Source organism: Stegodyphus dumicola, chromosome 4 (genome assembly GCF_044657685.1).
Source record: "Stegodyphus dumicola isolate Sdum_Otavi_A_Nest chromosome 4, ASM4465768v1".
Classification (NCBI taxonomy): Eukaryota; Metazoa; Arthropoda; class Arachnida; order Araneae; family Eresidae; genus Stegodyphus; species Stegodyphus dumicola.
Genome location: NC_140771.1, coordinates 74,295,279 through 74,311,430, shown reverse-complemented (window position 1 = coordinate 74,311,430; position 16,152 = coordinate 74,295,279). Strand labels below are relative to the sequence as shown.

The 16,152-nt window shown below is 30.3% G+C and overlaps 1 protein-coding gene across 2 annotated transcripts in view; it reads right to left on the bottom strand.

The window, feature by feature from the left end:
• The window catches only part of LOC118203759 (N-acetylgalactosamine-6-sulfatase-like), a 76,674-nt gene that overhangs the window by 57,218 nt on the left and 3,304 nt on the right, over positions 1–16,152 (bottom strand). Inside the window, exons 2-5 of one of the 2 annotated variants that reach the window (XM_085815092.1) lie at positions 10,886–11,009; positions 10,737–10,811; positions 8,414–8,513; positions 4,194–4,334 (exon numbers count right to left, since the gene is read on the bottom strand). In XM_085815092.1, coding sequence (XP_085671218.1) covers positions 4,194–4,334; positions 8,414–8,513; positions 10,737–10,811; positions 10,886–11,009 — 440 coding nt within the window. The remainder of the gene's footprint in view (positions 1–4,193; positions 4,335–8,413; positions 8,514–10,736; positions 10,812–10,885; positions 11,010–16,152) is intronic. The other variant, XM_085815093.1, reaches the window with a different exon arrangement.

The window sequence follows — 16,152 nt, the reverse complement described above, 5'->3', positions numbered from 1 at the left end:
AATTATGGAAAAATGTTTTAAAAAAGGTTCACTGTATTTCATTCCTCTTCACTACTCACTATATGGGGTGTCCCTGAATTCATGGGCTAAATTTTAAGTGTAGGTAAAATACACATAGAGAAAGCATTTTTTGTATAGCAATGTGAGGTCAGAAATAAAAAGTGTAAATGGAAAAACAAGAAATGCAGTGGAAATACAAAAAGTCTTTATTTACATAACATTACAGTAAGTGCTCAAATGTACCACCAATAACATCGATACAGGCTTGGTAGCATTTAGCAAGTGACTGGCGTACCTTTTCGAAAGTGTTTCACAGACAGTTACAACAGCAACTTAAAGTTTTGCAATGAGGATCTCTTCAAAGTCAACTGAAGTCTCATAGACGAGTGCCTAGAAGTGTCCCCATAAGAAAAAATTAATACTTTATAAATCTGGTGAATGTGCTGGCCAAGCAACTGGTCCATCTCATCCAATCCATTGTGGGCCAAGAGTGGCATTGAGATAATTAACACTCATTATTGCAGAATTGGGCATAATGCTGAAACCACATGGCATTTCAAACAGCAACTGGAACAGTATCAAGTAATTTTGGTACTACCTCTTCCAGAAAGATTCAATATGTCATGCCATTGAGTCGATGTGGTACCATGCATGGGCCAATAAGAAAATCATTTAAAATCCCATGGACACATTAACAGAGAACTGCACCTGGAAAGCATGTGGGTTAAAGGTGGTTCACACATGGAAAATATGCAAATTAAAAACTCCATCTCATATAAAAGTGGCCTCATCTGTGAAAAGTACATTTGTGGAGAAACTTAGAGTGAATGTACTCTGCTGCAAAAACTAACAACAAAAATCTACACATCGATGATAATCAGCTACATTCACTGTAAGTGGGATGGAAAAAGTCTTTCCTTGTGCAAAATTTTTCATACAGTGTTTTTACTCATGCCAGTAGTTCAAGTAATCAATCTTGGGCTAATGTTTGGATTACCTTCAATCTCTCTCAGAACATGTTCTTCCATTTCTGGAACTCTTATACATCTCGAGCAACTGGCATCTGTTCTCTTGATATGAAATAAACCACTCTCCTAAAGCTCGAAGTGTAAACATAGAAAAATTTTTTGACGCAGCTTTGTCCTGTAGGGTACAACTTTAACACCCAAGGTACAACTTTAACACCTCATTGTGTTACAATTCGCCGCCCTGTAAACAAGATGCATGTCTGCTTTCTCAGAGAATGTAAGTTGCTCCATCACACACAAAATTATTTAACAGCAAAAAACTGTTTGAAGCTTGCTTAATGCTATTTGAACTTATTAAAATTGATTTGCAAATGATTTGATTATGCAAACTAAACTCCCAAATTCAATTACTTTTCCTCCCCCCAATTTTTTTTTTTTTTTTTTAAAGCTATGTCACTAACCTTGTAATACCGTCTGCCCTAAAAATCTTTTACCCAGAACTTCTCTCAGAAAACCACAACTGAAAGCGAACAGTATTTTTGAGAACACAAATAAATATCAGTAACACTTCTTCAAGATGAGCACCACCATAGATCAAAACCATGGAAATTTTTTTTAGAAAAGGTTCATTGCATTTCATTCCTCTTTACTACTCACTATATGTAGTATACAAGAATAAATACAGCATAACTGTTTATGACACTGCCCTCTACCGCCACACTGTGCCCTGGTAACTGAGACGATACTTCCAGGGCTTTAACATTGTTAATGGTCAGATGTTTCAGCACTTTTTACATAAATATGTAGATAAAGAGCCTTTTTTCTATTTTCTTAGCATTTCCTGTTTTTCCACCTACACTTTTCATTCCTGATCCACACTGCTGCACAAAAAATGCTTTTACATGTATTTTACCTACCCTTAAAGTTTGGCCCATAAATTTAGGGACACCCCTACATATTGAACTACATATTAAAAACACATAACCATTTGTGAGTGATATTTTTTTTTATTTTTCTTAATTTAAACCCAATTAATACAGTGCAATTAGCAATTTCACACTAAAGTATATGAATTGAGTTTATTTTTTTTTTTACAAGAGGTTGGGGATTATACATATACAAATTTAGACATTGTTTAAATTCTAAACATATCATTAATTTTTGTTATGACTAGATGCTAGAGTGGCTAGCTGCTTCAAATAGTTAATATAAATTATAAAATATATATATAATGATTTTAATGAGTCCAGCTAATAGTAATCTATTTTACTGAACAGTACACAGAGTTTTTACAATTTCAAAAGTACAAAAATTAAAAGGTGCTGATAAAATAATTTAGATAAAAACATTCTCCCTTTGTTCTAAAATTCAGTAGTTATTTATGCACACTTACATAAATTATATGTGGAATGAAAAAATGTGGGTAAATATTCATTTAGAGCCACACTCATGGTTGAAAAATACGAGTTACAGAATCATGTTAAATTTAGTTAAATTTTTTAATGAATATATTAAATTTATAGCAAATTCCGTAAAAATAAAGTAGTTTTTGATCTAAAAAATGTACAATATCTTTTTGCAGTTGATACAGAGAAATCATTTATACTCATGAGAAATATGATTTTGTAAACAATACAATATGTATAATTTATATTAAATAAATTCTAATGAGATATCACTTGAGAATATTGATACAATATATAGGGTATCCTAAATAAAAATATACACAGATCAAATTTCAGTACAATATTGCTTTTATTAGAAAACCTTTTTCTGCAGGTAATGTGGTTGTACATTTAAAATACTACAGCAGAGTGCTGCAAACTCAACCTAATGTGGATTGAGAGGCTGTGAAGCTAATGAAAATATTAAAATTTCACAAAAGAAGGATGAATTATTCACAACTCATAATATTTTATATAACACATAAATCCATATTATTAATACTTTATTTCTCCCCAATTACATTTCTGTTATGTTAATTTGTTTTCTTTGCTTCTTCATTAGACATTTTCACTTCCACACCAACACAACATTTTGTAATATGAGAAACTCTAACCAAAAGAAACTGAAGGTTTAGCTTACAATATGGCACAGTCATAAACCTGCTAACAGCTGCGAATAGAAAGAAGCAATGTGAATGGTAATCAATTCTTCTTACTTAACTTTCTTTAGCCATTTTTGTTACTGAAAATAGGGATGGGATGAGCTGAAATTTTAATGTAAAAAACAAAACCTGCTGCCAAATTTATTATACAGGTTCCAAGAAGTAGGATCACAAACAAAAACAAACACACACTGGGGGAGGGGAGGGAATTACAAAAATTTGTAAAGACATTAGGTATTTTTTGAAAGCAGGAAAAATGAAAAATAAGCAGTGCCCTCGCCAGGAATTGAACCATGGACCTCTCGAATACATGCCGAGCGTTACATTACGAAGGCATGCTAAGAAGGCGTTACTAAATACCTTATAATATCTTAGAACTGCATCTCAGAAAAGACAATAAAGAACTATGCTAAGTAAGCCAAGCTTTTAATGCATAATGAAATACAGGAAGTTAAAAAAATGCAACAAATCCACCTAACATATATTGTGAGTTACTTAAAGTTTGGGTAGATCCCGATGAAAATAAAATCAAAATTGCATCTCTGAAAACAGAAGAAAATACTTGAGAGTTCCTTTCTCAAATAAATCAAAGCACAACATAACATAAACTTTAAAAAAAAAGAATACAATGAAATCTTTGAATTTTCTATAAATGTTGAGATGAAGACTGTCCTCTGAGTATTAAAATTAGGTGGACAGTATCAGTAAATTTTCAGAAACATTATGAATATGAACATAAGTGAACTTTGGCATAACTGCAATATTTATTATAAATAATATTTTTTAATTGAAATTGTGAGAAAATAAGATGTTTATATGTTTCTAGTATATTTATATTAAATAAGTTAAATAATACTGATATTTTAAAGGATCATTTTAATGTTATCAAAATAGCCATAGCCATACATAATAACATTACAGCATCTATTATACTATACAATGCTTTTTGATTTGATTTCGGCATACCTTTATTTTAAGCTTAAACACAATATTAAATTATTCATCTTATAATTTAGAATTCTTTAAGCTTTATATTTTAAGGGCCATCAATTTTACATATAACTTTAACAAAAGAGAATTTTCTTAATAGTAACCATACATGACATGGTTTTAGTTACCTTCCAATCATTTCATTGTTTTGAAAAACTGGTATATTAGGTGGACTTTTTTTATATGGACCAAAATGACAGTTAGCAGACCCAAACCATTCATGAAATCCATGTTGAAGTGGAAGATATTGAAACTGGTGACCAAGATGCCTAGAAATGTATAGTTACATAATCTATAAACAATATAGCTCATATCCATCATAAATGATAACATAAAGAATGCTATAAAAATCAAGCCCTTAAATAAATATTAGTACACTGGTTATCATAAATTAAGGAAAAATCACAAAAATCACGATTACTGTAAAAGTTACATGTATAATTTAATGAAACTTACCCACAATATACAGCACACAGTAAGGTATCAAATAACATAAAAAGAAATTACCAGACAAATATGGTAGTATAGAAATTAACACATGTATAAAATGAACAAATCGAAGGTGTCAGTTTGCTATGGGAAAAGTACCTTCAATATGGAATATGATCGCCTCTAGAAGCAATACAACACATACAGCGATGTGTGATGCTTTCAATTATGCAGTCTATCAGTTTCATAGGAAGCGAGAGCCATTGCTCTTGCAAAGCAGTTGCAAGCGCAATAAGGGTTTGAGCAGTTGCAAGCGCAATAAGGGATTGAGAGCAGTTAGACGTCTTCCTAAAGCATCCCAAACGTGCTCGATAGGATTCAAGTCTGGGGATCGAGCTGGCCACTCCATGCACATAATTGTTTCCTGTTGAAGATAATCATCTATGATGCGAGTCCTGTGTGGTCTTGCGTTGCCGTCCTGTAACAGGAAAGCATCACCTATTGCCCCGGCATATGGGCGCACATAAACATCAAGGATGTCATTTCTATAAATCTGAGCATTCACAGTTCCCCTTGAAAAGACATGGAGGTCTGTACATCCACTCAAAGAGATGCCTCCCAAACACAGACACTGCCCCTTCTGTATGCATCGCTTTCACGGATGTTTGATGGATGATAACGGGTTCTAAGTTCTCTCCATATCAAATAACGCCTACTATCGCTTCCTAGACTAAACCTGGATTCAACCGTATAGAGAACCGTCCTCTATTGATCAGGCATCCAGTGGACATGTTGTTGTGCCCACTGAAAACGATTCCTCCTATGACATGACGTGAGCGGCACACAAATGGCTGGTCGCCTCGCATACAGACCACCTTCGTGAAGCCTTCTACTCACAGTTGACGTTGACACGAACCTTCCGGTGGCTGCAGCAAGGGAGGATCTAAGAAGAGTCGGAGTAATGGTTCTATTCCTGCATGCACATAATGTCAAATATCGGTCATCAGCGCTCGTCGTAGCAGTTGGCAGTCCTTGGCTGAACCTCCTAGATGACGAATCCATGGTTTGAAATTGCCTCCAAAGTCTATGAACCACAGGACTCACATTTAGCCATCTGACCATTTCTGTTTGACTTTGTCTGCCTCTAGTCTCCCAATGGCTCTCCATCGCAATTCTGCAGACAAATGATGCCTGAAGGTCATTGTTACAAATTGGCTATCTTACATTTCTGATGTCACTGTCACAGTTAAATATGTGGGCTTGTTCTCAAACAAGGACTTTTATGCTCCTCGCAGATGACGCATTCCGAAAGCAGCACCACTAATTTGCATATTGCAGTTTTACTGAGCTACTCTTACTTGGCAACATATTCAAATTTTACACAGTTTGTCTTATTTTTGAGGGAGTTACCGCTATTTTTGTGATTTTTCCTTAATTTATGATAACCAGTGTAGTATTGCTCACAGAATAATAAAATGTAATTAAACATATATTACAATACATTCATAAATTATAGAAAATTAAAATTGTACTTAGCTATACTATATTAGGTATTAGTGGCTAATCATGTTAGCAAACGCCTCTCTTTGAATTTTAAATAATGAAAATCAGCGGCAAAACTATTGATAATACACACTGCACATAAATTATGATGCATTAGAAGATGCAGTAACTTACTTAAAGCTACTCAATCACATTAATTGCTATATAAACAATAATTTAAAATTTTATAGAATTATTATGCAAAAATAGAAAGTTATTTTTCAGCTTATGTTATCCTTTCCAGCAGTACTATTGCATAACCTTTAAAAATAGTTTGTAATGGATATCCATCATAAGAAACTTAACAAAATAAGTTACTGATAAAATTATTCAGAGCAAGGTGATTCTGTTAATTACTTATGAAACAGAAAATTCACTTCTAAACTTTTAATATGACAGATGTTAAGTGAATTGGAGTTCAGATATTTATCATATAATATATTCAGCTATCAAATATTGGATAAAAATAATAGGTATAATTTTCATAAAACTATACATGGGATTTAATTTATAATTAATCATATATAAGGAAAACCTGCTATGCAAAGAAAATTCATATGAAGTGGAAGATCTCAGATTCACTGAACATGAAAAATTCTAAATATTTTCCTATAATAAACTCTCTGAAAATACAATTGTCTTCTTTATCTCTAAAAATACAGTTTAAACCTCTGAGTGGTGCAGATTTTTGGATCTGTCGTGAAGATCTGTATTTAAACAGCTTTTATTAGCTAAATTTGTATATTTACTAATTTTAGTCTATTTTCATAAACTTATATTCATTAATATGACATTTATATTATTAAAGAAAGTAAAAAAGCACAATATCTTTAATTATAAGCTAATATATGCAAAGTGACAAAAAAAAATCTCATGACTGGCCATAGTGCTCAAAGGGTTAATAAATAAACAGTTCTCTAAATAATAATCTAAATATAGATCTAAAAACAGGTCTCTAAAATACAGTAGGCTTTCAAAAATATTCTTTATCCTTTTAACTTTAAGATTTGAAACTAATATTCCTACAGCAAATGGCTAAATATTTGTAATTTGTCAGCAAACTAAAATTAAAGAGATTAGCTGTACAGAAATTTTCTCAGTACAGTGTTAATATGATATAGTTTATTCTTTAATAAAATGCACTGTTGCTACAGCAAGTAATTTTCAGGTATTTTGCCATAAGAGGTCAATTAAATTTTTTTAACTTATGTTAATTATTCATCTAGGGTTTTCTTACTTACTCCAATTATAACAGACATAAAATATTATTTTATCCCACTTGCCAATCACAATAATTTATAACACAATCCATCTAGGTTTTTCTTACTTTAATCATAACACACATAAAATTTTATTAAGAAAAAATAGCTAATGCTTGCGTATAATTTGATTAGGATTCTAACTCCCCCCCCAAAAAAAAACCAATCTGTGACTAGAATACCATAATTTATTTTTACTTAACTATATCAGTTAAGATTGCTACATTTCAACCATGGAGAATGATTTGCACTGCCACTTTTCATCTATTAATATTTTTTTCAGATTTACATTGAGAATGTAACTGTCATAGGGCATTCTGTTCAAAGATGTTATCTTTAGTAAGATCTTACTTTACAAAGGTTAAATTTATTACACGATTATTTATTTCACATTTAACGCATATTAAAAAACCTGTAGACACTATTACATACATAACAGCTCAAATGATTAATTACATATAATTATGCTGACATCAAAAAGAACATTTTTTGTTGCACAGTGCAAAGCTGTATGCATAATTATCAATGCAAAGCAGTATTTATAATATTGGTGATAAAGTACTTATGTACTTTACCAATATTATGCAAAAGCTCAATACAATTAAATAGCATTGCATGCAGTATTCAAAATGTTTATAAAAGTTGTATATCTATTACGATGTCAAAATGACACGGAGGAAATAAATAATGGTTATCAAATAAGAAAACTATAACAAATGAGAAATTATTATCATTATACATCAAATAAATGGCTAATATAGAGTAACATATTTCACATTTACATAATAAGCTTTTCCTTCTCTGCACTCAAAAAACAATTTATATTATTGTTATTATTGCAATCAGTTGCATGTTTCTTTTTGTTTCTTCAAAAGAAAAGAAAAAGCAGTTTCATTCATTTATAATTTCCTTGACCCAAATAACATTTAACGGGGGCTAGATATCATCATTTTCTGAGAAGAAACAGTATCTTAAAAATAGAAATTTCAGTTGTATGACCTATTACAATAATAATGATATATTTAAAACCCATATTAATTCTTATTTAATTAATATCTCCAATACTTTCATTAAGCAATAAATTACAGAAGGAAATATAACTTCAATAATTTACTTACCATTTACCTACTATTTTATTATAATAGCCAGCTTTTTCTAAAAGTTCGGGCAGCAAAATTTCTGAAGTTATTCCACCTACTATTTCTTGAGGAGTGTATGCTAAAAACAATGTAAAAATATTGTAAGCTCAAAAGAGGATTACTTTGGTTTCATTCAATACCTATTATTTAAAAAAAAAAAAAATTATTTTCACTAATTTTTTTTTAAGAGAAATGTTAAATGCAGTGTGCTAGTTCATAAAAATTACTTAAGTATTCTATTTTGGCAACAAACAAGATATGCCTTTTTTAACAAGCAATCTAATTACACAACTAGTCACATTATTAAAGTATATAAATATAAACACATTTCAAACAGTACTTACATATTAACACAACTATCTTGGAAGATATCGGCAATTTTTCAGAATGTGCCAAACTCTGGCAAAGATGCTTATAACAATCCTTCAGTCAAGCCATCATTTTTGTATGCGTTCTTTTTTTGTTATATTCCAAATTTCAACAGATTTTTATAAATAAATCATGATATTTTTTTGACTTAGTTTTAAAATATGAGCTTGTGGAAATTGCCAAAACTGCAGTAAAATTTCTGCAGGAACACAGAATTTTATTGAAAATTTTATAAACAGAACAATCAGGAAATGCATTTCCTAGGTGACACTGCTACAGAGGATTGCACGAAGCTGAGTCTCTGCAGGTCTAGGCTCCGATTTTTTTTTTAAAGCGAAAACAGATTGCTGTGTACTTCTGGAGAAGAAGAGTGCAAACAAATAAGAAAGAAATATAAAGAAGAATGTCAGTATTTTATTTTTTAATGTATTATATAATCCTTATTTAATAATTCAAATTTGTATTTTAAATTGCTAAAGTATGTTTTCTTTTCATACGTTGATAACGGTTACCTATTTACAATAATTATCCATGGTTTGCAAATAAAAAAAAGGGAGACAAGAAAACCACCAGCTTGCACACAATAAGAAACTTTTAAGCTTTTCTCTATAAAAAATCGCCAAACTGTGCCAAGATCTTTGCGTTAATACGTAAGTATCTTTCAGACTTACAGATATAAGAATGAACAGTCTATCAATATGAAACAATATTATAGATTATGAAACAATATCTAACAATATTATAGATTAATGATTAGTCTATTACAATTAATCATTAATCTATAATATTGTTATGAAAACTTTATGCTTTTATATTTTTTAACTTAATTATTCATTATTTCTACATAATTAATAGATTCTTCATTTTAAAATTCAGCATTTAGTTTTCATAGCAAACAGATAATAAAAATAAAAAGATATATTTTTATTATTATACTTAATCCAGATCTTAAATATTTTTATCCTATTAAAACAGAATATACAATCTAAAGAAAATTAAATAAATATATGATAAATATGGACTTAAATGAACAGCTTGATAGTGCCACTTGATGTATAAGATTTTATTAAAAGAGAAAATGACTTTGAATTTACAAGAAAAGTTTAGTTTTACCAGACAATTTTGATGTACGAGATACAAAGGCATTTTTATAATTCAATAATATAAAATGTTTTCAGAGTAATTTACTTCTGTAAATTTCCGAGTTTGTTTTCAATGGAAAAGGAAATTTTCAAATAAAAATTACATGAAACATTGCTTTTGATAATATGATATATTTTAGTTTTTCATACAGTTAACCTAAGTTAAAATTCAGATTCAAAGAATTTTAGATATTGAAATTTGCCCGCAAAATAGAAGTACCTAAAAATATATAAAATTTAAAAAGAATGTATATAGATGATGACAGCAATACAAGATGTATCTGAACTACAAAAGAATGATTTATCAAAAATTCTTATGTTAATAGAATTTTATTTAATAACATACTTTATTAATTAGGCCAGCTATTTTCAAAGAATCACCAACTATAATATGAACTAAAAATGTATCATAATTTTTGTTTAGCATAAAAATCATTTTAAATTTTAGCATAAAAATCATTTTTGATCAAGAAAAATTCTTAAAGTTTTACAAGCTAGTAAAAAAAAAAAAAAAAAAAAAAAAAAAAAACACTTATATTTAGAATAGTATAATACAAATAATGTAAGTTTTCCTTTCAGAATTATAAGAAGTATATTACAAATTAGCCTACGCAAAAACTTAACCAAAATAAATTAAATCTACTGCCAAAAAGAAAAGAAAAATAATAACTGAATTATAAATGAAGAAATAACATTTCATTTAACCTACAGCAAGGATTCTTGTCAAATACAGTATTTTACTTTAATATTTAGTTCAATCTACAGCTTCAGCAATATAAAATTTCACTCACCATTCCGAGCATGTGCATTATCTGTGTAAAAACCATTCCTGATTGGAAGCCTTCCTGTCAACAAAGCAGCTCTGGCTGTTACAGAAAACATAATCTCATTATGCATGTATATTTTTTTCTCATTATTTAAGTAAAGCTCACATACTTACAAGGTGAACACAATGGATTTGCTGAGTAGAAGTCTGTCAGTAATGTGCCTTCACTGGCCATTTGATCTAAGTTGGGAGTCTCCTTACTTGGTTCCCCAAAAATTCCCAAATCTCCCCATCCCATCTGAAACGTTTATAACAAATTTTATTTTTGGGTTATTTCTGATAGTTAAAATATACATTTCTTAATTATAAAATCATTTTACATGTCAAAAGATAATAAATTGCAGCAAAGATTAATATATTTTTTTAGCCATTTTCAGGAATAATTGATATAAACACAGCATTTATTTCAAAAAATGCTAAACTAGTATTTCTTGCAATACCAAAAAATTTATTAATGGTAGTTACACTAACTTAAACTAACTGTTAATAATTAAAAATGCAAATTAAAAAAAAAACTTACATAAATTAAAGAATATAAGCAATATAGTTGACGTATCTGTGAAGATAACCTGATTTAACTGAATCACATTTAAATTTTATAAAAATAACATTAAATTTCATTCACGTTACTTTTGTTTAATTATATACAACAAAAGTACTTTCTTCATATTATGATTTGAAATTAAATATATATATATATATACTTAATTTTACAACACACACACACACACATATATATATATGTAAGATAAAAATATATGAATCAGAATTATAATATAACTATAAACATTAATTCTTCCTCTCTATTCTAAAATTGTAATAACTTCTCTGCATTGCATCATTTCTAGATCATTCTATGGTTGCGCAGCTCTGACAACGTAATAATTGGGAATTGAAACTTGCCGTTGTAAACCAAAACTTTTCTCTTCGCCATGCTTCCATCCTTCATAACTATGCACTTCAGCTTTTGCTCTCTACTGTGCTAAGATGTAATTTCCTTGACTTGCTTTCTATCTCAACAATATCAAAAATGTAAATTTTCTGTGGAAAGGCCCGACTAGAGTGTCAAGTGATTGTGGCCACAAATATAAGTTGCAAATAAAAATGGAATTAAAACTGCCTCGACTGCCAAGTTCTTTAGATATTACCAAGTTAGCATTACTAGCATACTACGCAATCAAAATCTTCTTCATTATGGGTCTAATCACGCATCTACAGTGTTCCGTCTTTTCCTTTGCTTTTATTATGTCATATATATATATATATGTTGTATGATCTTAAATTCATTTAGTGTGAAAAAACAAGTATTCTACTACTTGCACAATTGCTGCAAAGTAATATATATATATATATATATAAGCAAGCAAGGTAATTATTAGTAATAAACTGCCTAATACTCGCACTAAAGCTGCAATGTAATAAAATAATAAATTATTTTCTAGTATATTATCAAATATATTACCTCGGCTGATCTTTGGAATATGGTAACTGGTAGTTTGGCGACATATTGGAGGCGATAAAAGTTACTACCTAGGACTTTGGTAATAATGTGAGAAGTACTCAGTTCCGATTACGCATTATTTTGTGTGAGGGAAATGAGAGATCATGAGATATGTCATGTGACATTAATGGACGAATTACAGTTCTTTAATTGGAAAAGGGGGGAAATCTGGAAAATATTTGGAAATTTTGTATTTAGCTTTATTCTCTGTTGTGTGAAACAGTGTTGGTTAATTTTTAGATCCCATGGCCGTATCTAAAGTGAATTCGAAATGGGTATTTAGTGGGATTAAAAGGGGTAGTAATAAGTGTTTTTTTAAGGTTGTGCGAGACAGAAGTAAAGATTGCTTATTAAGTTTTATTAAGTCTGTTTGGAGGATGAAGGTTTTCAACATCTTGCTGTGAACTATAAGTATGATTTTAAAGATCCTGAAACAGGCGCACATACGATTGCTTTTTATTTAGCAGAGGAAATAAGAAAAGTGTATCCGCCACGTAATCAAGATTCTGAAGTAGATTAGGTAAGATAGTATTTTTAATTATTTGAGGATATTATTTTTATGCATTGTTCTAAATGTAAGGAGTAAATAAAGTAATATGGTATTATTGGAAAATTGTTATTAGCAATGATTTAGTTTAAAGTAATTAGGATTGTAAGCTAATTTTTATTAATTTAACGTATGTGCTTATTTGTATTTTAAGTAGTGTTTTTGAATTTAATTATATTTTAATTAAATGATAGTTATTTTGTAAATTATATGTCTGTAGGAATTTGGTATACGTTTGAGTGGAAGTAAACGTGCATGGAAATATTTTAAATATTTGACACTAAGTATTTGTAACCATTTGTAATGTTTGTGGTATGAATTCGTTGGTGACGTTTATAATATAATAGATAATTTAGAGGTAAAAGTTTTTGGATATTTTATTTATTTTACATGTGGAAATGCTTATCTTTGGAAAGGGTATATACTTTTTCGCGATCAGGTAATTTCATATATGTTCTTTTTACCGAATTTAAAGATTCAGAAAATTATCATGCATTTTCGTGAAATTTTTCTAATTTATGAGAAAAAAGCAGTGTACATGGATATAGTGAAGAGTGTGCACAATGCCATTTTTGTGCAATTCTGAGATGTTTTTTTAAGTAAAAATAAGTCGAAGTGTACATGGTTTAGTGATATTTTAATTAAATGATAGTTATTTTGTGAATTTTATGTTTTTAAGAATTTGGTATATGTTTCAGTTGAAGTAAACGTGCATGGAAATAATTTAAATATTTGACACTAAGTATTTGTAACCATTTGTAATGTTTGCGGTATGAATTCGTTGGTGACGTTTATGATATAATAGATAATTTAGACGTAAAAGTTTTTGGATATTTTTTTATTTTATACATGGAAATGTTCATCTTTGGAAAGGGTATATACTTTTTTGCGATCAGGTAATTTCATATATGTTCTTTTTACCGGGTTTAAAGATTCACAAAATTTTCATGCACTTTCGTGAAATTTTTCTAATTTATGAGAAAAAAGCAGTGTACATGGCCATAGTGAAGAGTGTGCGCAATGCCATTTTTGTGCACTTCTGGGATGTTTTTTTAAGTAAAAATAAGTCGGCGTGTACATGGTTTATGTGTATGTGCTATTCTGAAAAACGCGCAAGAAGTTTGCGATTAATGCATTTTCTCAATTTTGCAGTTAATATTTGTCATGATTAAGCAATTTTGTTACATAAAATTTCTAGCATAAGTGTAATTCGGCTAGTAGATTGTTGGAAAAAGTGTTCATTAAATAAAAAGACACGAAACATGTCTTTACTTCGTGAAGACAAAATGGCGGCAACAAAAAAATAGAGGGTTGCTGTAGCAGAGTTGGTCGCCAAAAAATCGCCAAGTTACCATAATCCAAAGATCAACCTTTACCTCCGTTGAAAAAAGGTACAGTCAAAAGTCGTTAATCCGGACTCGTCGGGACTTCGGCGATTCTGGATTATAGATCATCAGTTTAAATCTGGTAAGATGGCATGCAGAAATTATAAAATTAAAAATATGAAACCATAATTTATGAAATAAAGAACAATTATAATCTAAAGGGTATCAAAATTTAAAAAAAAGGCTAATATTTATTTGTTTACTTTATTAAACATTTCTTTCAATGTAAGTTGTTTAAGTTGCTTCATTTTATGTGATACAGTCAAAAGTCTTTAATCCGGACTCGTCAGGACTTCGGCGATTCCAGATTATCGATTTTTCCGGATTACAGATCATCAGTTTAAATCTGGTAAGACGGCATGCAGAAATTATAAAATTAAAAATATGAAACCGTAATTTATAAAATAATGAGCAATTATGATCTAAAGGGTATCGAAATTTACAAAAAAAAGAAGCTTAATATTTATTTGTTTACTTTATTAAACATTTCTTTCAACGCGTGCATGCGTACCTTACGCATAGCCGAAATTAGAAAATTGCAACCAGAAAACTATTTGATTTGTATTCGTGATATTTATAATGACAAGGAATTTGATTTAAATCATATCAAAGACGGAGTACATCAAGATTAAATACTACATTTAGTAAGGAATCATAAGCCGAATAAAATAAAAACATCTGCCCTGAAGATAACGATAGTGCTGACAGATCAACTTCCAGTTCATTGCGCGCCGCGACGTCCCCCCCCCACGCAGAGCAGCGTGAAATTGATAAACAGATTTCGGAACGGTTCGATAAACAAAGGATATACCTTTATCCATTTTTTGCAGCAATTCGTTTTTTGTTTGATGGACATCGAAACATACTTTCGTTTTCTAGATCCTTTTGGAGCTCCAGCATCGGAAATTCTATTTGACATAATCGAAAGCTCAAGCTTACTTTTATAAAATTGCTCTTACAGTCTGCAAAAAATAATAAGCCAGATCCAATTCGAAGATTAAGGAACAACGCAATCATCAACATTAACTGAAATAGATAATTAGATAATTTTAGCTTATACCGTCCGTTATACATTAAACACGCACGCGAAACGCAGATGCATATGCACAGTCGTAAATGTCTTGCGCGCACACGTAAAATGCCTATGAGCATGTGTCAACGCGGCGCATGTGCAGAAAGATTTTAGCTTTGAGGTCTGGATTATAGATCATTCCGGATTATGGGTGTCCGAATTAATGACTTTTGACTGTAATACTTTCACTTTAATTCTATAAACAGACATAATTTCTTCTTCAGTTACAAAGTTTCGCTGTTCAAGTCCTATAATTGCTGTGTCGAGAATACCGACTAATTTGTCAATAGAAATTTTTTCGTTTTCAATAACCTCTTCACTATCGGGAACGAATTATAATGACGAGGAATTGGATTTAAATCACATCAAAGACGGAGTACATCGAGATGAAATACTACATTTAGTAAGGAATTATGAGCCAAATAAAATAAAAACATCTGCGCTGAAGATAAGGATAGTGCTGACAGATCAACTTCCAATTCATTGCGTGCCACGGCAACCCCTCCCCCCCTGCAGAGCAGCATGAAATTGATAAACAGGTTTCGAAATGGTTAGAGAAACAAAGGATATGCCTTTATCCATTTTTTGCAGCAATTCCACTTTTTGTTTAACGGACTTCGAAACATACTTTCGCTTTGTAGATCCTTTGCATATTAGTAAATATATATCAGAAATTCTATTTGACATAATCAAAAGTTCAAGCTTTTATAAAATTGCTCTAACAGTCTGCAAAAAATAATAAGCCGGATCCAATTAGAAGATTAAGGAACAATGCAATCTGCAACATTAACTGAATTAGATAATTTTTTCTTAGCTCATACCGTCCGTTATACATTAAATGCGCATGCATAAACGTATTATGCGCATGCGCACATG